We start from the raw sequence: 24740 nt of genomic DNA, 5'->3' as shown, positions 1-24740 counted from the left end.
TGCTATCAAATTAATATCATATTTTTAGTGAGGAAGAATATTTCCATCACTTAAAACTTTCCACGCAAATTGGTGTACTGTTGTCGTGGGCGCAGTAGCTCGGTATACGGCCAAAAGTTCGTCGAATCCAATCAATGAAAACTGGCAGCAGGAACGGCCACACCGTCCACGCTATACACGCTAACTCGCATCGAACGGGTCCCACTTTCTTCCCTTGCCTCGTACTGGAAATTACGAAATTAGGCGCTCACTTCTTTATCGAGAAGACAAGGCGAGAGAAGAGCGAGAAGATAACCAAAGACGGAAAGTGATAGAGAAGAAGGAGAAGAGAATAAATAGAGCGCCCAAGTGTAGAAGGCGACGACGAGGCTTTTGGAAGCTACCGCCCGACGGTCTGCGTGGCATCTGCCGCCAACAATTGAGCTGGAGGAGGGCGAGAGCTCTCTCCTTTTCTTCTCACTTCTGCTCCTTTGGGTTCAAGCGACGTCGTGTGCTTCTGGGATGTCGCAGAAGCGGCAGCCTCCACCCGAGGGTGAGCGCGTGGAGGGATCCGCGTCCGGTAATAGTGGCGGCTCGCCGGAGGAGAAGAGGCAGAGGGTTTCTGCGCTCAGAGGGTCGGTGGTTTCATCCCTTTTCTTTCGGCTGTACGAATCTTTTGTTTTGATATCGTTCTCGATGTATTTTGATTGTGATTTATATTGGGTTACATTCGTTTTGCGGGGAGTGAAAAATCTTCTTTGTTAATTTGATTTTTTTTCCTTTTTATACATTAAAATGGTTTTTTAATGTATTTGCAGGATATTTATGGAGGCATTGAGATCCGACGCCTTGAAAAGGCTGCTTTCTGCGCTAGAGCCCTTGGTTCGGAGAGTTGTAAGCTTGCATTCTTCATCTTTCTTACAGCGTGATTTGGCAAGGCACTTGGTGTTAGAATTTGGTTAATGGAATGCTTGCTATAATGTTGGGGTATATTTAAAAGGAGAGGGTTGGGAGAGTGTTAATACAACCGTTTCATGGAAGCTTTTAGAACACGTAGAACAATTAATACAGTTAGGGGAGCATGTCTCAGATGAAGCATTTGCTGATGCGTTAGTTTAATGACCATTCAAAAAACACTTTGATGTACAATATTTGTCGTATGTCTGCAATCTTGGGTTTAAATTGACTAAATTTTCAAACACCCTTTCACCATTTGCTACCTTCCTACCGGTATTCACTATAGTTCTCATTAACCTTTTTGGACATGCTATGCTATATCAAATCATTGATGGACAAATTGGTTCTGTCAGAAGTAAGAATTATAAGATGAATGTGTTACAATTAGGAAATTTGGATTCATAAATGATTTTATCTAAGGGATTGGGAGAAGTTATTATTTGAGGTAAGGCATTGGAAAATAGCCTTGAGTGGTGTTGATACTTACAAAGGAGAGCAGAAGATATATCAATAAGATAGACACAATTAATGTGAAAGAATTCAAATGAAAAATGGGTAGACTAAAGATAACTTAGATAGAAGTTGCCAAAAATATATTCTCAAAATGAATTCAACATCTCATGCATAACTCAACAAGAATGAAAGGAGAATAAGGATTCATGAAGCTGTCCCCTTCTAGGCATGGCTACCGATGGTGATGTGATGTAGATTATTTTATATTGATGAATTTGATTAGATATGGTGGTTTTGATGACTTTGATTAATGCTCTTTAATGGTTTGAAATTTAATATATCACCCTTTTGGCCTCTGAACATCCTGTTCAGTTGGTGGTGAAGGAATTGGGTTCTTGGTATTTTTAAGGTGTAAGCGCAAGTTGGTTTGATTTTAACTCAGGCATTTGACAGTGTGATTAAAAAACATGTTGGGTTAGATTTGAACATAATCATTTATTACTGATTGCCCATGGCCCATAAAAGTTAATTTCTTCAATTTTCTCTGAATCACAAACAAGCTCCATGACAACAACTCACTTAAGGCTTATGAAAAGCAATCTGGTTTACCAGCTTACTGGAGATTGCCTGCAATTCAATTCTGTGCTAGATTGCTCAGTAATCCTTTTGTTATTGGTACTACTATCATTAAAATACTCGAAAAGAAGAAAAAACTACAAACCCAAACTGCTGTGAGTGGAATACAATTCCGCAATTGCTAAGATCGGCATGCTAAAGAATAGTATTTCATCTCATCCCCTCATTATCTGGATAGTTTGAATTATTGTGTTAATTATGGCTAATTATAAGTGGGACTTGAAAGTAGCAAACGGGTTCTTTTACAAGTAGAACTATCAAGAATAGCTGCTTACGAGTAGAATTACGTATGCTGCTATTAATTTGTTTTATTTTTTATTTTTGGTTTGGATTATGAATTTTTCTTCATAATTAGAAAATAGATTAATAGTTTAATTTATAGAAAATAAATATAATGCATAAAGATCATGCTATATGCTTATTACAAAAATTAAAGATTAGCTTGTACTTGAAGTATGCATGAATATCTGAAAAGCAGGAGTAACTCGCGTTTTGTTGTGCTTATTACCAGGTGAAAGAAGAAGTTGAATTGGCACTAGCAAATCACTTGGCTAGCATGTCAAGGTATGCACTAGCAGCTCTTAGCGAATATTTTCTCTGTTGTAACCAAAAGAAAAATTTTCTGCTCCTTTTTCTTTTAAATTAATGTTTAGTAACTTAGACATAATGGTTTCTCGTTTTATGCTTTATTTAAAATTTTCAGGATTACCGTTTTTCAACTTTTCTCTTTCCTATAATTAGTTGATGGATTTATGTTCAATCCTACCTGTTTTTTAATATCAGAGAATGTGGAAAGAAGATAAATCCAGCTTGCTCCAGAAATTTACAACTACAGTTCTTGAATAAGCTGTCTCTTCCAATATTTACTGGTACCAGAATTGATGGAGAAGACTCGTCTTCTATAACTGTAGCTTTAGTTGATACATTGACTGGAGAAAGAGTCACGTCCGGTCCTGAGTCCTTAATGAAGGTTGAAATAGTAGTTTTAGAGGGTGACTTTGAAGGCAATGAACACGGGAATTGGACCATTGAGGAGTTTAAAAGCAATGTTGTAAAAGAAAGGGATGGAAAGAGATCACTCCTGATGGGTGATATTTTTCTTGATCTCCATGAGGGGATTGGTGCCGCTGGGGAGCTTTCATTTACAGATAATTCTAGCTGGACAAGGAGTCGGAAATTTAGACTTGGGGCAAGAATTGTGGATTGTCACTTAAACGGTATTAGAGTTAGAGAAGCAAGGACGGAAGCCTTCATGGTCAAGGACCATCGTGGGGAATGTGAGTACTTATTATTATTATTTTTATTAGCATTTTATTATTATGTGAATGAATTGGTAGAGAAATTGCTTGTCTAACATGAGATGAAGGTCAACAAATGCTATTATAGTGCCAAGACCATAACGTTTTGTGCAGGGCTATTGTTCAAGTGCTTGTTCAGTATAGCTGCTTTGTCTGGTTGGATCTTGCATGATTATGTTTATTTTTATCGGCAGCATTAGTGCTAGAAAATGTCTCTTATGTTCCCTACTTTCTTTATCTTAGTTTTGTCTATAATTTTGTGCATGTCATGGGGCTTAATGGTAGGAATTTATGATTCTCGTTAGGTTTTTATTTGTCTTTGCCAAAAATTGTTTGGAGTGTTTTTTCTTTCAACACGAAAGTATTTATATACAATCCTATAAAATGATTTATCAGAAACTATATGAAATTAGGAAATAGAACAACAATAACAACAACATTAAGCCTTTATCCCACTACGTGGGGTCAGTTATATAAATCTTTTTTCTCCATTGTATCCTATTAAGAGTCAAATTCTCATTTAAATCTAATAAAAAAAGATCATTTCTAATATTTAAATGAGAATTTGAATTTTAGTAGAATACAATGGAGAAAAAGGATTCATGTAGTTGACCCCACATAGTGGGACATGGGCTTGATATTGTTGTTGTATTTTTTTTTTTCATGGGCAACAAAAGAGGTAGAGTTTGGTTGCCTTGTTTGAGGAACTTTTTCTTGTTTTTATTTTTTGAGTAAATTGAAAACGAATTAGAGTTAAATAATCCTGTAACTTAAGAGATCTCCAAAATGCAAACCAATTCAAGAACTAACTTTGATGTAGAAAGGCATGATTTAAAAAATTGTCAAGTAGTCATATATTAGAATTTCAATTATGATATCAACAAAATTATACACATTCTTTAGCTTGATTGAAAGCATTTGCAAGATATATCATGCATCAAACAAGGTGAAACTAATGTTAGGTGATGTAAATAACAATTTAGTGATGACAATGATAGTACTAGAGTAAGTTTTGAACCTTTAACAATGTTTAATTTAATGAGTGGGGACAACATCCTGAATTTTGAACTTACAGATTCTTATTGTGGGATTTAAGAATCTTGCCAAAAATGAATTATTGTAGACTTTTGATGTAGGATGTTCTAGGATATAGGGTTTCTAACATCTATCATATGATGTAGATTTATATGCGATCAACTGATGCAACAAATAAACAACTTAGGAAAAAATTCAATTCAAACAAAAACATTTTGTCTTTATAAAAGAAATTAGTGGCAATAAAACTATAGATCATGTTATGCAATGGATCGGAATTTCGTGCAAAGTCAAAAAATCAGGCTGTAGTAAATTTGAGAAAATCAGTTGAACTTTCAACCAACAACAATAAATGATAGAATTGAAGAAAAAGTGAGTGAAGCAAAGAACTCACTGATAGTTGACTCTAATGTTTAAACAAAAATATGATCTCTTTTGAAATACTTCAAGTGTTACAATTGATCAAGGACTAAACTCCCAAAAAGAGAAAAAAAGAATTTGAGCATTTAAAGGTAACTTTTTTATTAATTTATAATATTATTTTTATATGCTTCATAAGAAATATATTAAAGTGTCGTGTGATAGATATTGTGATAAGGAAGCTTATGAATAATAGGCACTTTCACCTACTACAAAAGATTAGAGAATAGGAGTAACTAGGAAGGACCACAGTCATAGCATATTTGTAGGACTAGAAATAATCTAATCGAACTCGGAATATACGGTTGACAATCCTCATTAAGATGGTAACTAGAAGCAATATCCATCATATGCTTAGGAATGTGAACACAGTTGAAGATAAGAAAGTTGTAGGAAGCTCATCGTAGAGATAGGGATCTCCCATAGAAGTAGGAAAAACAGTAGGACAATTGTTTGAATATGAGTATGATCACATCAATTTGGTTCAAATGGATTTTGATTTGAGCTAATTTTAAGCTTATTTGCAGTATTAGGCTTAGGTTTACTTGCTTTAGTTTAATTTGGGACTTGCCTCTACTTGAACCTCTTCTTTCTCTATTACTTAACTTGTCTCGAAACAGATACCAAGGTTGGAAGGACCTATGACAATTGTCTTGGACGTTGTTGTGTCTAGTGGTTAGTGGCATTATAAAGTGTGTTCAGTGGTGAGGCAATTTTTGCTTGAAGATTATGATGTTATTACAGATTTATTGCAGTCTACAATATGATATAAAATGGTCTATAGGAAAGTATGCCATATATATTTCTGTAGTTTAAATTTTAGAGAATGAACGGGTTCAAATGATTGTTTTTATATTTAGGGTTGGATATAAATGGGTAGGAGTCATGTGGGTTTTCCTTTGTGGGCTCCTAAAATTCAGCCTCAGCCTCCCCCGCTTGCTTTTCTTTGGGTCGAGGGAGTTTTAATGAAATTAAGTTTCGGGGTAAATTTTGGAAGGCAGATGAGTTTGTAGATAATACACTACCAAAGGTTTCGCCCTCATTTTGCGAGGACTTTATGATCTGAGTTCTGGTTAATTACCCTCTCGATCACGAGAGAGAACTTTTGATTAAGGCTAGTCGTCAATCAGATACGTAAAAAATACGCGCATCTGGTATATAGTAGTACCATGGGCTTGGATGTTGGAAGTTCAAGGTTTGATATTTAAAATAGAAATTTTATCATTTTGCACTTAAAGCGTATGCTGGGGGAATGGATGATGGACTCGATCAAGATACCATGGTTCCATTTTCCTGGGCCATCGTGGTCCCTGGTCTACTTAGTCAGAGGAGGTAGTCGACCCAACCTGACAGAAGGATCCTTGTCGGCAGTCATGGGTTGCTTCGTCCTAGGGGACCTTATAGATCTGGGGGGAGTGTTTGTCTAAGGTGAAAAATTTGAATCCACCTTAGTTAACAGAGGGCTTTGTGTCATATCAATCATACCCTATTGATTCATATCTCAAGGATTTGATGCCACTAAGGAACGTATTGGCTCTGGCCATAACCATAATTTATTGGTGCCATTTGACGGCAAAACCACTCGGTTCAGAGGGTCCCGGGTTATAACCGTTTATCCTGTGGTACCATTTGGCTGCAAAATCATCGGTCAGAGAACACGTACCACGTCCTTACTGACACCAGACTGTTTGAGAATGAATCCTAGTGATATTTTCGACTAGCATTTAGTTCCATGTGAGCTGAAGTTATATTTGAATTTGTCCACCTCGGCAAATTGTTATGGACTATGGATGGATTTTGCTTTGAGTGGTTGATGACATGGTTTAAAATTGCGCAATATGAGGCTCGCCTTGAGGCCCGCCTTTGTGTAATTCCAGTAAGAAACGCATCGATGCTTACGCCTTGAGTTTCTTTTATAAGGCTTGCGCCTCAACTTGGTTGAGGCCCGCTTCGCCTCACTGGCATGAGGCTTACGCCTCACGCTATATATATTAAAACATGAGGCTTACGCGTCACGCTATATATATTAAAACTTACATAAATCTTGAAGTAAATGCCCGAAATTGGACTCTATAGGAAGGAGGAAAGGGAGAGAGCAGTTCACCATAATGATGATTCAAATAAAAAACCCCTTAGTGATGACAGTGCTAATGATTTATGAGTTCTTATGTGATATGTAATTGCTATTTATTTTTGGAAATTAGAATTATATGTTAATAAAAAGAATACTGGGATTTGGGAAATAGAATTTTGAGTTGAACTATATTTCATGTTGTCTTATTATTGAGATATTTTGATTTCACTTCATATCTTATGCTTTTTTATGTTTTATATTATTCACTCATTAGTATATAAAAAATTTATCATTTTATATTTACGCAATCTTTTGATTTTGAGGCTTACGCCTTAAAACGCCTTGAGGCTTACGCCTCGCCTCACGAATGAAAAACGCCTCAATACCCGAATACGCAATTTTAAACATTGGTTGATGATTGAGTTTCAATTTTAAGTATTTTGGATTTAGATGATCTCAAGATTTTTGGATCTTCGGATATTTGGGATGACATTTGAAATATTTGGAATGAACCCCTCCGGTTGAGATTTGCATTCAACACAGCCATCATTGGGGTATTTGGGGTTATTTTCATTTGTAAGTTGAACCTTGTCGACTTTGTCTACTTGCCGACAGATGATCGGATTTTGTTGCTGGCTTTGCGGTTTTGTTGATGAATTTTCTTTGTTGGAGACCTTGAAGGCCTTATATGAATGTATAAAATAGATATTCTTATTGTCATCTTGATTGTATATCTGTTTGATAATCCGAGCTGTGTTGACTCCTATATATTCATATATAGGAGGATCGGGCTCGAACTATGTTCATTTATGAACCCACGCAATATCCCTTGATGTCACGTGTATACCAATAACACGCTCATCGGGAGCCTATACGGGTTTTATGATTGCAGTTAACCCCGTTTGTATACCTATGTGTATACAAATTACGGTGCATATGCGGGCATATTTTGGACATTTGACAAGTCTTCTACGACGACTTGTAGAAGTTTGCGTTTGTTGTAGTACTTCAATATGTGTACGTAAAAGGTATGTTGGATGTACGACCACTGTTCATCAAGAAACTTGCAAGCCTCAATAGCATTATCCAACTCAATGTTCAAAACTTGGTTGAACTGAGATTCATTCACTTCATAATGATTTGATCTGGCTTTCTCTTCCTAGGACTCGTATAGGAATTAGTGGGCAACTCCTTGATTATACCATCATCATTATCTTCTGTTGTTGGCTTAAATAAAGAATCAATCATTTCAACCTTGGATGATTGTGTCCTTATCAATGCCTTGTATTTCAAAATCAATGACCACTATCTTGACTCAATAACTTGTCATTTTCACTACAGATTGAATGTGGAATGAGTCTTTCATATCAGCTTGTGACCATCTGCATCTAATGTGTATCGCTTACTTTGATTTGTAGATAAACTGACGTATTTATATTACGGAGTAATTGATTACAGATCTTCTATATTTATCCTTAGATGCACGCCATATGTACGACAAGTCTCCCTCCGCAATTCGTAGGCATTTACATTCGTTGTAGCCATTCGATGTTCGTAGACAGTTTGTTGTTCATACAGCAGATTTACTGCAACGATTCGTAGGTGTTTTTAACCTATTGTTCTTCTTCTACTCTTGTTTGTGGGCATCCGATACACTGTGGATCTTTATATTTGCTTGCAAAGGACCTCTCGCACAACTCTTGTACACTCAAGAGATTCATCACATCAGCAATGTACTTCTCATTACTTTTTGCATACATATTTAATGTGCTTATTTGAATCTTGATGTTGACTATTGGTCATACTATATTCCTCGACAATCCCTTTATGCTTATCTAAACCCTACTTAGATTGTGTAGGACCTTTCTCCTTTATGTTGTTTGCAAGTGAACGTGGCAGGGATTACTACATCTTTCTACGTGGTTTCCATGAAAACTATCATCAGCTTCAATTTTCTTGCTCTAATGCATTCATTTGTTATTCATAGGGTACTGCCACATTTGTTGCATTTGTTCTATATTTACTTGTAGACAACGTGTTGTACATATGATGAGCTTTTGTAATAGCTCATAGGAGCTTGTATTTGCAGCCTATTCTCCATCTTTACTTGTAGGAGAGTAATGCGCTTGTTTGGATGATAGATACAGATATCATAATCCATTATTGTTGTCTTCATATGGTTTGCAACGTTTGTTTATCTTCACCTATGATCAAACTATACATGCCCATATTGATCATTGCCTGAGGATGAGTTAAATCCAATGCTACGAGTCTGTTATCATGTCACAAAGAGATCATGCCATGGCTTTTGTGACCAAACATATCCTTCACAATTTTCTTTTTTCTTGCAAACAAGTTATACTTTGAAGTTCTTTGCTCTTACATATGATTTGTAATGAACTTGATATCCCCATTCATTAACATTTTCATCCCAATTGAAATAACTCTTACAAGCTAATTGTCATTGTTTAAAAAAATTCATGGCAAAATTTGTAATGAATTTATGCATGGATCCTTGCTCATTTACATGAGATTTGAATGAATGATATTCTTTAGTTAGTATTTGCATTCAAATTGAAATGATAACTCTAATATATTCCATTGATGTCATTAAGTACATGATATTTTACAAATCCTTTGCTCCACAAATGTTCATTTGGATGATCAAGATCATTTATCATTTTTAGTTTTAGTGTAGTTATGCATTTATCACTTAGAAGTCCAATTGATTTGCATTTTAATTGACACTGTGCATTTCCCAGTTCAATGTCTGGTTCCCTACTATTCAAAATTGATCCAGGCTCTTTGTTGTTTAAGTAGCAAGTTTAAGTTCTATGTCCCAATAAAGTCCCCTGCAGTTTGTCAAAGTCCTTGTACATCTTCAAACATAATTTTGGCAGCCTCCCAGTGTCTCCCCCATTTAGGAGAAAACTACAAGAGTCTCGGCTTTCCTACAACGCTAATAAAAACGTGTATGGTACGTGTCCTTAGACACCGCGGCCGTGTCTTCATTCCCACCACGCTAATAAAAGCGTGTATGGGGTCGACGAGGGTACCTGTGAAAGCACAGTTATTTTCCCCCGTACATGGTACTTATAAGTAAATCCTGCCTCGCCGCAGGCGTTGCCCCGGGTTCCCATCCCACCACGCTCAATAAAAGCATGTATAGGCGATTTTCCAGTGCACCGCGAACATCAAAATCTAGTTTTTGGATCACCCCCTTCATCGAGAGCACCGCGACGCATTTTCTCCTACCACACTAACAAAAGCATGTATAAGTGATTATTTTGTCTCGCTGCAAACGTCGAAGGTGGGCTTTCGGGGTTTTATAACTTATACCTTGGCTATAGCAAGTGATGACGAATCAAAATGCTAAAAAATATTTCTCCTCTCTTTTTTTTTTAAATAATAATTTTATATATATATATGTATATACACAAAGAAAGAGCAGGGTCGGTCACACGTTGGGACTAGGGCAGAAGGTCAGAGGCTTGTGGGTTGAAGTCGGCGGGAGCTTGCCTGGCTGATTGGTGTTCGGAACAGGCATGGAGAGCTACTTCTCTCTCTCTATGTCTCTCTTTCTCTCTGGGTTGGAATAGGCTTTCAACTGGAGTAGAAGATCAGGTGAGAGTTTGGGTTGGTAGTGAGTGAGGTAAGGGTTGGGTTCGGTTAGAAGAGCTTGGGATGCTCGTGGATTGCCACTTGAAGAGGTCGGCTATAGGTTGGAGAAGAGCAGAAGTCTTCGGTTGGGGCTTGATCCCAGAAGAAAAGGTGGACATATGAAACTTGGAGGAGGTTGAGATGGCGACTAGAACAGGGGTAGAAGATGACGGGAGTTTGGATTTCATATGCGAGAGAAGAAGCCTCACTGAAGACCATCTCTTATTTTATTTACGCGAATAACACGACGCTCGAGGTAAGCTTGCAAGATACCTGGGAAGAGACGCGACTGCAGCGGGATTTGCTGGTTCGACAGTCCGAGGTGTGCGGAATTTTGGGGATCCTTCGACGGGTACGATGTTAGTGAAATTTTAGCTGAATTTTCTAGATTCCCACTTTTTTTTAACTTTCTGTGGAGGTCAACATCCTTATTGTTTGGGGTTATTTGTTTGGCAACTGATGTCGAGCAATAATCATTTAAGGAGATGGTAAGTGGTGCTGTCAAAATGAAATATTAATAATTCAAAAGAAGGGTATTGCTATGAAAGATAAGCAAAAACAATAATAGCAATAACACTAAAATCTTTGATATATCATCAAAAAATTATGTTGATCAGGCATGAATCTCAAGATTAAATCAAGTTGAAAGCTTCCAAAATTAAATCTAGGACCATCCAAACTCCGATTTTAGCAAACTTGCAGCAACTTAACGTCTCAAAAATACAAACCCAACGACACCAAATTCTACTCAATTCGAGCCCAAAGGGTCCAAATTGAAGACCCAAAGCGCATTTGGAAAGTTCAAACAATTATTTGGATGACCAAACGATTTCCAAACATGACACGCTTATAGTCGAATTGAGTGGCTCAACGAGACGAATCCAACGAGCGTAAGATTATCAAATTTTGATATCATTAAGACATTCAAATGCTCAATAAATAGTCCGCGATCAAGGGGATCAATATCGACGGTCCATTTAAACCACTCCCAACAACATACCCTTGATCTCCCTCTTATTTACTAACCATGCCACTGTCAGAAAACTATAAATAGACATCTCATTCCTTATGGAAAGCGAACCAAGCAAAGAAGACAAGAAAGAAGAGAAACTAGAGTTCACTTGACACCAGCCTCCTCATCGACCACCATCCGATCACCGACCATTGCTGGACTGACGCCAGACTTCTCCCGGCCGCCAACTGATGTCGGATTTCCATCCAGCCCCCGACTGATGTCGGACTTCTGCTCGGCCACCGACTGACTCTAGACTTCCGCCTGGCCACCAACTGATGCCGGATTTCCTCCCGACCACCGAACGTCGCCAGATTTTTGTTCGATCTCCGCTTGTCGCTAGATTTTAATCCAACAGTTGACTGTTGTAATCTGATCCTTCTTAAATTCAAGGAAGAACCAATTATTTGTAATATATCCAAATTTTAGTTGAATTATTTCAACTGGGCGTAGCCCCCTGGTTTTTCCCCTTTTCTCGGGTTTTCCAGGTAAAAAAACCTTGTGTTTTTTAATTCCCTATTTGTGCTTGATATCCGTACAATGTTGAGACGAAAAATTCTAGCCCTATCGTTGCGTATTTTCTAGCTCGCAACAATTTTGATGACATTTATGATCTAATTAATACCCTATTTGTGCTGGATATCCGTACAATGTTGAGACGAAAAATTCTAGCCCTATCGTTGCGTATATTCTAGCTCGCAACAATTTTGATGACATTTATGATCTAATTAATAAATTATATACTATGAGTATGACGCTAGACTTCTAAAAATTGTCTTAATTTAGAAAGGTTATCATGAAATACTCAAATGATAGCATATTGACATTTATGATCGAATTAATTGATATAGAAATGATACCAGTCGTGAATTATGAATTAAGAAAAATTAATATAATACTAAATTATTTTTTGTTTACAAAAATAATATCCAAATCTTTTTTGTGGACTATCGAAGCTCCTGTGCATTTATATGTAATAGGCCCATATCATAAAAATTAATGAAACTAGCACTCTGAAGGTGATATTTTTCTTACTGTTTAATGATTTGAGTTATGATATTGTAAACACATAAATTTTGATATGAAAAAAATTTTAAACTATATATTTTTATAACTAATATTATTTTGAAAAGTACTAGGAGTACTAAGCTAATATTGTTGGAGAATTTTGTTTCATCAAATGGATTGCATATTTTATGCTCAGAATGATGATATATTACCCTGAAGGGTAAAAATATCATTTTCTTATGGACTCAATAATAAAATTTACAATTTAACAAAAATTTTCCTATTCGATGTTTGGTCGAATGGGGTTTATTTATTCCTGGGGTACAGACGTCCCATAAGGGCAAGTCCCTATGGTTAATTAAATCCCAAGCTTTGGCTTGAGAAGACTTTTGATTAAACTAATGATTTTTTTTGTTTTTGAAAGTCATTTAAATGTTGGCTAAAATTTGATTTTTAAATCCATGAAAGTTTTATTTAAAGAGTTTTGGCCTTTAGGAATTTTAAGGAGGTGAGAAGATCAATTTAGAATTAGATTTGAAATGGGAGCCAAGGGAGGTGAAATATGAGCACTTGATTCTGAGAAATCTTAGAGGTTCTTAAACTATCATATGTTGGGCTTTATATTTTAGAAGTCTAATTTTTATCTATGTTGATATTTTTATTACAAGTTTGGGGCCTACATTCCAACAACGCATGTTGGAGGAATTGCCCGAATGGTGAGGGCTTATATAGTGATTTGAAATCAACTATTTCCTTAGACCCTAAAACTAAGGTGAGGACTACCGATAGATAGTGCCTCGAACCTAAGTCTAACGAAATGCAAAGGGACTTATAAATTACACTTCATATGAGGTACAATCTGCCCGACTTCTGGATTTACTATCCTGCCTGGGAAGGGCTACCAGTTAGACCCACCTAATTGATTTTAAAATCATGTTATTCGGTCTTAATACAAATGTGGAGTGGATGATTATTTTTATTTAGAAAGTAGGGCTTATAACTTGGCTTTGTGGTCATGATACCAATGTATGAAGGTATGCATATGCTGACTCATAAAGAAAATAGATTTTTGTTATCTAGTCCTTAAATGAGGGTTTTCTATATGTAACACTTTTGGTCATGTATGATTGTTTTAAATTTGGAAAACTTGGCTTCTTGGAGGGAGTCATGCAAAATTTTCTTATTTGAAAAACATGAAGCCAAGTTTAGTTTTCTCCTAAGAGCCTACCGCATCACAAGTCGAGGTCACACCCAAGCAAAAGCAAAGAAAAAAATCTAGGAAAAATGCATGCTTTTCTATTGTGCACCCAAGTAAACAATCAAATATGCTTTTATTTATAAATAAAATGCAAGGAATGTAAACAGAGTCTAAGTTATTACACAGTTTTGACAGCTGGTTGTCTGTCATTATACAACCCAGTCAAATTATTACAAACTCTACTTGTGGGGGGGTCTTTAGGTTCTTGACTTCTGAATGAACATAGGGCTTCACCTTTGGCAGATACATCCTTTTAGTCCACTTCATTATTTTGCTCCAAACCCCCATAAGTTTGATACAATTCCTACTTCTATCAAATACATTTAGAAAATGTAAAAGACTCAAACTTGCAATGGATTAGAAGCAGTTTATATAATAAAGCACACATCCAAAATTTACCTAACATTTTTCATATCTTTTGGGTGGTTTTAAGCAACACCTGTCATATAAATAATTTATTATTTATGAGCATCCCCTTTTTGATATGACCACCTACAAGAAGAACATATATATTTTTACACTATCCACTTAAGGGCAAGTGCCCACAACACAGACAATCCAAGGACAATGACACCAAATCATCAATCACATGCACACAAAAGGAAAAATCCTGGTCCTAGCATTCCTAGGGGCTGTGCACCTAAGTGTGTGAGATCTGTATGACATGTCATAATAAAGGTGTTTGGTTTATTTTGGAATGAAGATGTTTGATATTTATCCAAAGGTGATTTCACTTTAAGTTGTTTGTGAGTTAAAGGTTTTATTTGATTTTTAAATGTTTCATATTTTGGAGGGTTATAAAGAATCCATAAAATAATCATTGCTTGCTTTTGGGCAAATTTATTACTTATGAATCCTAAGATACAATGATGTAGGCACTCACTTTTTGGGGGGACATGATTGATCATTGTATCAAAAGAAACCTAAGTGATTTTTTAAGTGTTTTGGAGTTCTCTTAGTGTTTGGATAAGAGAAATGTATATCTAATAGGATAAGATAAACATGCCTAAAGGGTTGCAGTTAGGATTTGGTGAAATTCATCCAATAGAGTAGGATGAACTTCAATAAATTAGATAATTCCTAAGGGACATCTATGTGTTTATCATTTTAAATGTCATAGGAGAGATCACTCAATTTGGGTTGAATGAAAGTGATTACTTAGATTTTTGGTCTAAGAAAGGAGTCCAACATATAGCTTTTGGGCTACATGTTGAGAAATTCTCCTTAGCTTTTGGAGCTAAGAAGAGAAAGTAGGAATTCAACATTTAGCTTTTGGGCTAAATGTTGGAAAATTCCTTTTAGCTTTTGGAGCTAAAGAGGGGAAGTCTCCTACAACTTTGGAGTTGGAGGAGAGCAAGAACTCTAAAGTTGTAGGAGAGCGAGAACCTATAGCTTTTGGGCTAGGATATACATCTTCTAAGGCCTTTCGAACTTATAGAAGTAAGTAGAGATTAGTAGCTTTGAGGCCACAAATCAAAAGGATGCCTCCTTGAATTTTTTTATTCAAGGAGTTGGGTGTCATTTGCTTAATTTGGATCAAGCAAATAAAGGTAAGTCACTTATTGAGTTTAGCTCAATATGTGAGAAAGATTTGTAACTTTGGGGTTATAAATCAAGAGGGATTATCATTGAACTTTTATGTTCAATGATGAGTATTTAGTTTGTTAAATTTAGATTAAGCAAACATAAGATAATGATGTGTAGGTTTGGTCTATACATCAAGGATTCTTTGGACTTTTGGGTGTCCAAAGAGAGGAACTCATTCACCTAGTTTAGGTTAGGAGAATGAAAGAAAGCTAGGATTTTGATTCCTTTGCTCAACATGGAATTATTTATTGAGTTTGGTTCAACAAATGAATGATTTAGATTAAACTATTTGATGATTTTGATTCAACAAATAGGTGATTTGTCATAGGTTTAATTCACTCAATATGGGTTGAATGAATAAGAGTTTCATACATCTTTTGGGTTGTAGGAAGAGGAGAATTTCTCTACAATTTTGACTTGTAGGAAAGAATGGAGAGATGCAATTTAGAGATTGCAAATCAATGAAAGTTCTTTGAGCATTTGTTGTCCAAAGAGGGAAATGCACTCTCCTAGCTTAGGCTTAGGAGAGTGATGAGATTTCCTACAACTTTTGAGTTGTAAAAATGAGAGAAGGAACATTCAACTTGTGAGTTACAAATCCATGAATGTTTCTTGAACACTTGATGTTCAAAGAGACAAATTCATTTGCCTGATTGAAGCTAGACAAATGAAAATGAGTTTAAAGGTTTCCTACAATTTAGGCTTGTAGGAAAAGAAGTGGTCCAAAGTGCAACCTAGGGATTATAAATTGGAGGAGTTCCTTTGAACATTTGGTGTCCAAAGAAGATGTTCATTCTTCCAATTTGAGTTGGAGGAATGGAGGAGAAGAAGATGCAACTTGGAAGTTGCAAACTTTTGAAAGTTTCTTGAACATTTGACATTCAAATAAGGATGCACATTCTCCTAATTTTGGTTAGAAGAATGAGAAGATCTTCCTATAACCTGGGTCATAGAAAGAGAGAAGAGATACACACCTATGGGTTGCATATAGGAGGATAAATTAATGAACCATGTGTTCAATGATACACAATCATTTATCAAATTTGTGCTAGGCAAATGATGGAAGGGGTGTGCAACTTAGGGGTTGAAAGCTTATGAACATTTCTTGAATATTTGATGTTCAAAGGGAAGAGGTCATTCACTTAATTTAGGCTAAGTGAATGGAGGGATGTATGGGTTGAGTCATATGTTTGGAAAGACTATTCATTGATTTTTTATGTTCTAATGAATAGGATGGAAGGGACTATGAAGTTGGTTTTAAGTTCAAATGAATCATGCAACGATATATTTGAAACTTTTGAATACCTCAAAACAACGTGCGTCAGAAGGGTATTTGTTGGTTTCTTGTGTTCCAACAAATAGGATGGGAGAAACTTAGAATTTGCTTCTAAGTTCAAGAACTTAAGACATGATGTATTTTAGGATTTTAGATAAATCCATAACATAATGCATGACGAAGATGGGTGATACCTCCTAAGATAGGCTAGGAGACATACGATGAAGTATTTGAAGCTTTGAAGAGGCTTCAAAAGTCATGTATGAAATGGGAAGAGAATTGTTGTTGATTTTGTCTTTTCAACAAACAAAGAAGAGAAGAACTTCGGATTTGATTCCAAGTTCAAAGTCTCTTGGCATGTGCTTTAGGATTTTAGGTAAATCCAAGTTAACATACACAAGGAGGGATATATGATTGTTCATTGAATTTGTCTCAACAAACAAGAGGCGGGTGACTTAGAATTTGTTTCTAAGGTTTAGCACCATGTAATGATATTGGTTTGAGCCTTTGAAGGCTCCGAAGTATCATACATGAGAGAGAGGGGTATTCATTTGTTGATTTTGTGACTCAACAAATGAAGGATGAAAGGAATTTAGGATTTGGTCCTAAAATTAAAGGACTCATGCAACGATATATTTAAAGGCTTGAGGAGCCTTAGGACATCTTGCATGAGAATATGTTTATTGGTTTTGGGGGCCCAACAAAAGATGTAAGAGAACTTGGAATTTGGTTCCAAGTTTCAAATGATTAATGCATCCTAACACTTGGAGCTTTGAGAATACTCCAAGCATTATGCACGAAAGAGGATTGTTCATTTGTTAATTTCATATCTTAACAAATAAAGGTTTGGACTTAGGATTTGGTCCTAAAGCCTTGAAGATTCATGTGATAGAACATTTGGAGCTTTGGAGAGGCTCCAAAATATTTCACATGAAGGGAAAAGAGTGCTTGAAAGCAAGCTCTTTACACTTGTTGGAACTCATGCAACATAGAGCTTAGAACTTTGAGGAAGTTCTAAGCATCAAGTTTGAAAGGAGACGTGCATGAGAAAGAAAATTCCTCATTTCCCCATCAATGTTTTGGACTTATGGAAAGAGGAAATGCACACTTGAAAGGAATTTCCCTACGTCCTTTAGAGTGTTTTAGACTCAATTAGGAGAGAGAAGAATGATTTCCTAATGTTTTGGAGATGTCTCTAAATCAATTTTGGCATGATCTAGAAACTTGGATAGGGGAGATCTTTCCCTATGACTTCTAGGAGATTTAAGATTAAATTTGGTATGATCTAAGAAGAACCTAGGAATGCATGCATGTCTAGATGATTCTCCAAATTAGGGAATTTTGATAATTGAAAGCAATCAAGTATTTGTTTTGTAAAATGTCATAAATAAACTTAACCAACAATATATTTTGTGGGATCTACAACATAGACTTTGAAAAGTCTATGGGAGACCTCACAATGATTTGATATTTTCAATAGTTTATTAAATTCACATTCAAACACTCACAAAAAGCTTTCTAGAGTTCGCAAAATTCCACATATGCACATTTCTTGCAACTTGTTAGCCACTTTTGCCATGACTTGTACTTGAAAGAAGGGTTCATACAATTTGGATGAGTTTCAAGTTTATGAACGTTCTCATATACTGATCGCTTCAACAAACAATCAATTCAAGATTGTCACTTCACACTCTAAGTTTCATGTGATGCAAAACATAAATTTAATTGATCATTAATGTTGTGTGGTTTACTACATAGACCCTTGAAAGTCTATGTCTTACAACGACTAGAAAGCCCAAACCAATTAGATTTAATTCATGCATTAAACGAGTTAAAGAATTTGTTGTCCAAAGCGCTCCAATCTGCTGTCCTTGACATTCGAAGGCTCCCGGATGATGCGTAGCTGCTGTCCAAGGCGTTTTGAAGGCTCCAAGCTACTGTTTGGAAGCTTCCTTTGCTGTCCAAGCTGCTTCAAAGACTCTCCTTGCTGTTTAACTTCCAACAGCTCCCGGAAGTGGTTGTTATCTGTCTAAGACGCTCTGGAGGCCTCCTTTGCTGTCCAAGACACTCCAAACAGCAGCTTTCACTGTTTGAAAGCTTTTGGAGGCTGCATAGATGCTGTCCAAGCGTTTATGGAAGACCAATCTGCTGTCCAAGAAGTTCTGGACTGCTGTCTTGGCTGTTTGAATGCGTAGAATGTTGACTTTGTTGTCCCGAGTTTGTTGGATTCAAAAGGAGGAGAAGAAGTCTCTACAGCAAACAAAAGGCCTCCGGGTGCCTCCACCGTACTCCTACACTTCCCCTTTTGCTCAAGAGATGGAAAAGAGCAAGTCTATGCTCTTCCACATGGAGGAATGGAGGAAAACAAATAAAGATTTCTCTCTTTTGGTCTATGAGAGAAAGAAACAATAGCAAGGGAACACATGCTGGTTCGACTGACCCTCTTCCTCCCTTCGGCTGGACTCGTTTGGGTCTCTAGATGAAATCGGCGGCTAGGTAGGGCCGCACGCAGGAGGACCTCTGCTCCGCCTCCCTCTCCTTCTCCCTCTCTTCGGCTTTGGCTGGGACGGACGCAGAATCAGAGAGACGAAAGGCTCTCTCTCCCTTTCCTTCTCCCACTCTGTATGGGACGGGCGAGAACCGCACACACGGGGGAGCCGAATGGCTCCCTATCTCCTTTTATTCCCTCTTGGAGGTCGCATGGCCAGGTAGCCTCATCGCCCAAAGGATCCAATCGGAGCCCTCATTGCGGGAAATGAGGGAAAATCCACTCGAGTGGATTCTCTGATGGATTTGATGTGAGATTGGGTGAGATTTCAAGCAAAATCTTAGCACTAGATCTCAGATTTTTGGTTTTAGAACCAAATTCAGCCCAAATTGACAAATTAGGGCTAGAATTGAGTCCAGATTGGACTCAATTCGAACCGATTTGGGTCGGTTTAAGTCTGATTGGGTCCGATCAATTTAATTTCATGAAATTAAACTCGAATTGGCACCGAATTGCGTCGAATTGCATTGAATTGGGCTCGACGACGCTCGATGGGGTTCGATTTGGGTTGATTTGATTAAATTAAATTAAAATGAATTTAATTTAATTAAATTTGGGTTTACTTCGGGTCAATTTCGCCTCGACGACGATCAATTAAATTGATCAAGCGCCATCAAGACTAGTCGGGCTCGAACCGGCGCGATCTGATTTGGATCGACATGAAATTGTACGTCAACAAATATGGCTACCCAATGCTTGAGGGACTAAGTGCTTGTAGGCACTCGATCAACAACATGTGTGCTAAATGAAAAATAGATATATTATTTATAAATTTATTTTAATCATGGGGATAGTTTGAAGTGTATAAAATGATAATCATCACATAAAGTTATGATGGAAATATAATAAATCTACAAATTTTATTGTATTCCAAGTTCAAAAATCTTGTTAAATAGTTTGTTTTAAATCAATATGGTTAAACTATTAAAGTTTATAGCATGCATATCCTAGGTACAATGCACTCTTTTTTACATTATCTATTACATCTATATCATATCCATGTTCTCTTTACTATCATTAAATTTGTAGCCATTATATATATATATATATATATAAATACTTGAACTAATTTTTATTCATCCTCTTCGTTTTCAAGCTTTGGTACTCCAGAACATGGTGTTGTTGCACCTAAATTTGATTGATTTGTTAATGAGCATTCATTCTTTTTTCTTTGAATCTAAACATGTTTTCACATATTCTCATATCATTATAAAAATTATTTCACCTTCAAATTTAAAAGCATGAATATCCTTCTTTTAATTAAAAGGCAAGTCTTTTACTTCACTAGCTAGCGCCTTAAGGAAATATGCTTTCCATATGTCACCTTAGTAATGTCATTTGTTTGGTCCGTGTGCGAGGTGCTATCCCCTCCCTTTACCCAAAATCCGAGATGCTCACATCATTTTTAATATGGGTAAACATCAAAATAGTCCCGATTATTTGTATATGAACAATTTAGTTCCAGAGTATCATGTTGCTTCAATTTAATATAATCCATTTGGGACTAAATTAGGGTTAATTTTATATGGTCAAGGAACTAAATTGGGATCAATTTTATATCACAGTTACAATGTAAGGGACCATTTTGGATCAATTTATATATTTGATATACTAAATTGAAGTAATGTGATAACTCTAAGACTAAATTGACTGCACATGAATAGTCAAGGGGCTATTTTAATTTTTGATAGTAGTCATAAATAAAGAGATTTAAGCGCTAAACTCATAATTTCCTCATTAATGAACTGCATTGTTGGTGGATGTGCATGATCAAGCACAATAATTACGGTGGATGGTAAGGACTAATACTGCCAAAGTTGTGCTTGATATTAATCAATGTTGGAATGTAGGCACTGTAGGATTAGTATAAGTTGATGTTGGATCAATTCTTTGATGTGACTTTTTATATGATTAATAAGACCTTGTGTGAGATTTAAAAAGCTAGAAAAGGATTTCTAGAAGCTGTTGAGAGAAACAACCTATGGAAAATCTCAATGAAAATGTAAAAGGATCTTAGAGAGAAGGGGAGGTGATGAAGGGGTCTGTGGGCTTCAAAAATTTCGTGATGCGATTGCCCCAGCCTCTCCGCGCCATATCTCTTTTCTTTGTTTGTTTGTGTAATTGATGGAGGCGAGTTTTAATGAGCTTAGGTTCTGGGTGAATTTTCAGAAGGCATATTGGGTTTTAGATAAGACAATACCCATAGATTTTGACCTCATTTTTTATGGGACTTTTTTATCTGAGTTCTAATTTCCTATAGGCGCAAGCCCCTACAGTTAATTACCCCTCCTAATAACAAGAGAGAACTTTCGATTAAGGCTAGTCGTTAAAGAGGTCACATAGATTATAAATCTAGCGCATAATAACAACATTTCTAGGGTTTGAATTTGAGATATGAATTTTATAGTTTGAGATTTAAAATTTATCACCATAAACTTAAAATTGGTGATGGGGGGAATGAGGACGAGCCCGATCAAGATCCCATGGTTTCATCGTCCCTGGCTGTCATAGTCCCTTGTCTACTTAGTCAGAGGAGGTAGTTGACCCAACCTGATATAAGGCATCTTATCGGCATCCATGGGTTGCTTCATCCAAGGATACCTTATAGACCTGGGTTTGTATTTGTTTAAGAGGATAGATCTCAATCCACATTAGCTGACAGAGGGCTTTATGCCTATCGAATATACCTTATGATTCATCACTCGAGCGTTTAAAGCCGTTAGGGAACATACATGCTTTAACCGTGATCGTAATATAATGGTGCCATTTTGTGGCAAAATCACGCGAACAGAGGGCACGTGCCATGTCCATACTAGTAAGAGACTATTTGAGGATGAATCTTAGTGATACACCCGACACAACATTCGCTCTTTATGAGCTGAGGTTAATTTTAAATTTACCACCACCGACAAATGGTTGTGGAAGGTGGATTGGTTTTAGTTTTAAGTTTTTAAGATAATAGATTTCATTTTAGGGATTTAGAATTTTGTTGGATTTGAGATTTGACTCATCCGGTTGAGATTTTTGATCAATACGGCCATCATCGGGAAGACTTATGGGCATTTACATTTGTGAATTGAACATTGTTGACTTTATGAACTTGCCGATAGAGGATCGAGTTCATACTTGACTTCACTTGTTGACCCACGAATCATCCCTAGACGTCACGTGTACTTTCATAACACGCTCATCGGGACCCATGCGAGTATTTGGGGGGTATTTTATTATTCAAGTTAGGTCGACTCTAGTCTTTTCGTAGAGGAGAAAACTTAAAGATTTGACCCGCACAGCATTCTCAGACATTGCGTTTGTAAATATATTGCATTTGTCGGAGCACATACGGGATTCTGCACTTTAGTTTAGGAAGTTATATTTAATACATAAGGGAAGATTTTAAAATATTTAAATATGATCCATTTGCGCAAGTGATTTTATTTAGAAAATGCCTAAGACTTTATTGAAGGTCCTACGAACGTCTTATGTTCGCTTCTACACATGTTGCAGATCCGGTGGCGTGGCGTTCAGCTTGTAGGCGCATTTTTTCTGCTTCGATGAGTGTTGCGGATCCGGTGGCGTTGCGTCGTACTGTGATTATTTGCCCGTTGTTTTGTACAGGTAGACAGTTGTGCACTACTTATTGCTTTATGCAGGTTGATTGTAGTGCACCAACGAATCTCCTGTTATGATTCATGGAGGCCTACAGTTGTTGTATGTTGTTTGACATTATTTGTAAGGGATCAATGTATTTGATTGACATTGTATGGAGATTGGCTGCACGGGTGACATAGCCTCCATTACTTGTTGTCGATTATACTCATAGGTTTGTTGTGATTGTGTCAAATCTCCCATTAATGCTAACAGGTGCTCTTGTCTACATAGTCCATGTATTTTCTTGTAGGTAATACATTGGATATATGGTGGATCTCCTACGACAGTTCGTAGAAACTCGTATGTACTTTCTAGATGCTCGACTGATATTGACTATGAGAACATCTTTGGAATCATTGTATATCCCCTGTTATCATTGCAAGAGTTTGGTCTATTTTTCTGTAGGCCAACATAGATTGTTGATGTATTACATTCACTGCTCGTCTCTCTATATGTGTTGGTTGGCAAATTGCCATCTACATTAAACATCTACTGGTGTTCATTGCTTGTAGTTGCTCATCAGTATTCATTTAATTATTTTGAACCGTCATCTATCATTTGTATTTTCATTTTTATTGTGCATTCAATGTTTAAAATTGCGCAAATAGGTATTGAGGCTTTTTTTGTTCGTGAGGCGAGGCATAAGCCTCAAGACGTTTTGAGGCGTGAGCCTCAAGATAAAAAAATTGTGTTAAGTGCAAATAATTGTTAAAAGTATTTTTTTTATATAATACACAAATAATATGTTAAAAGATGACATATTATCTTTATATTGAACTATGAAGTAACACAATGATATGAATATGAACCAAAAAATTGCACAAGAAGTAAAGTGGCTAGTGATAAATTGTATGAAATATAATTAAAATACAAATATTACATAAGAAAAAAATTATTAAATATAGAAACTACATAAAAATATCATATAATATTAAGTTCAACTCCAAATTCTTTCTTTCTCAGTTCCCTACTCAACTACATTTAATTTCTAAAAAAGGCTGAAATAGTTGGCAACAACTAGAAAATCATCTGTATTGTAATCACTGAGAGGATCTTTATTTGAGTCATCATTATAATAAATTGGTCTCTCCCCTGTCTCATCCAGTGGAGTCCAATGCCTCCTAATATGTTTCTTCATTTATTTCAAGCATCTTCCTCTTTCATAAATGTTTTTCATCAGCATAAAGATGATATTAATACTCCAAAATTTTTAGAGGTGGTGGTGTGCGGCTTTCAAGTGTTCCTTGATGCCGTCTATGACAGTGGTGGCTGTGGCAATGCGATGGGCTAGAGGTTAAGATAGTTGAGAAGAAGTTGTTGCGACTCAGGGGTGCACGAAGTGTGATTTGTTTGGGGCTTTACTTTAGGATTTTTGTAAGTTTTATATATATAGGATGAGGCGTAAGCCTCATGCTAGTGAGTGAGGTGCATCTCAAGGCGGGCCTCAACCAAGCTGTGGCGTAAGCCTCATAAACTAAATCTAGGCGCAGGCCTCGAGGCGTTTTTCATTGGAATTGCGCAAAGGCGGGCCTCAAGGCGAGCCTCGTATTCCGTAATTTTAAACAATGTGTGCATTTATTAGTTTAGAGTTCCTTGTGTATGTTCCATTTCAAATTAAGTCTTTTAGAGTTCATTCAGGTCGAAGTTCATGCCCCTTGTGTTCAGTCCAAATTTCGGAAGCCCCCTGGCATCCCCTCCTCATGGGAGAATTATTGCGTGTGGAATCCGATCACAACAATGTGTTCGGTTGCTTACGTGGAAAGGGTTAAACAGTCAATTGACTTGCATAAACCTCGTAAACCCGACCCGTCTTCCAGCCCGACCCGAGAGATTTAGGTTGGCGCTTCTTTTTTCAGAATTTAAGGCGCGCGCGAATCACCGCAATATATAA

At 36.6% G+C, this 24740-nt stretch overlaps 1 protein-coding gene across 3 annotated transcripts in view; it reads left to right on the top strand.

Annotated features, from left to right (window-relative positions):
* The first annotated feature begins 270 nt into the window (after positions 1 to 270).
* LOC110103002 (calmodulin-binding protein 60 A) overlaps positions 271 to 24740 on the top strand; it is a 32030-nt gene continuing 7560 nt past the window's right edge. Inside the window, exons 1-4 of one of the 3 annotated variants that reach the window (XM_020831555.2) lie at positions 271 to 644; positions 798 to 873; positions 2537 to 2589; positions 2809 to 3302. In XM_020831555.2, the coding sequence (XP_020687214.1) occupies positions 502 to 644; positions 798 to 873; positions 2537 to 2589; positions 2809 to 3302 (766 nt within the window). In that variant the 5' untranslated portion in view covers positions 271 to 501. The remainder of the gene's footprint in view (positions 645 to 797; positions 874 to 2536; positions 2590 to 2808; positions 3303 to 24740) is intronic. The other 2 variants (XM_020831536.2, XM_020831547.2) reach the window with 2 other exon arrangements.

The sequence above is a fragment of the Dendrobium catenatum genome, unplaced genomic scaffold, assembly GCF_001605985.2.
Source record: "Dendrobium catenatum unplaced genomic scaffold, ASM160598v2 fragScaff_scaffold_188, whole genome shotgun sequence".
NCBI classification, from domain to species: Eukaryota; Viridiplantae; Streptophyta; class Magnoliopsida; order Asparagales; family Orchidaceae; genus Dendrobium; species Dendrobium catenatum.
The sequence above is the reverse complement of the archived record's forward strand: the minus strand, read 5'-3'. Positions and strand labels throughout refer to the sequence as shown.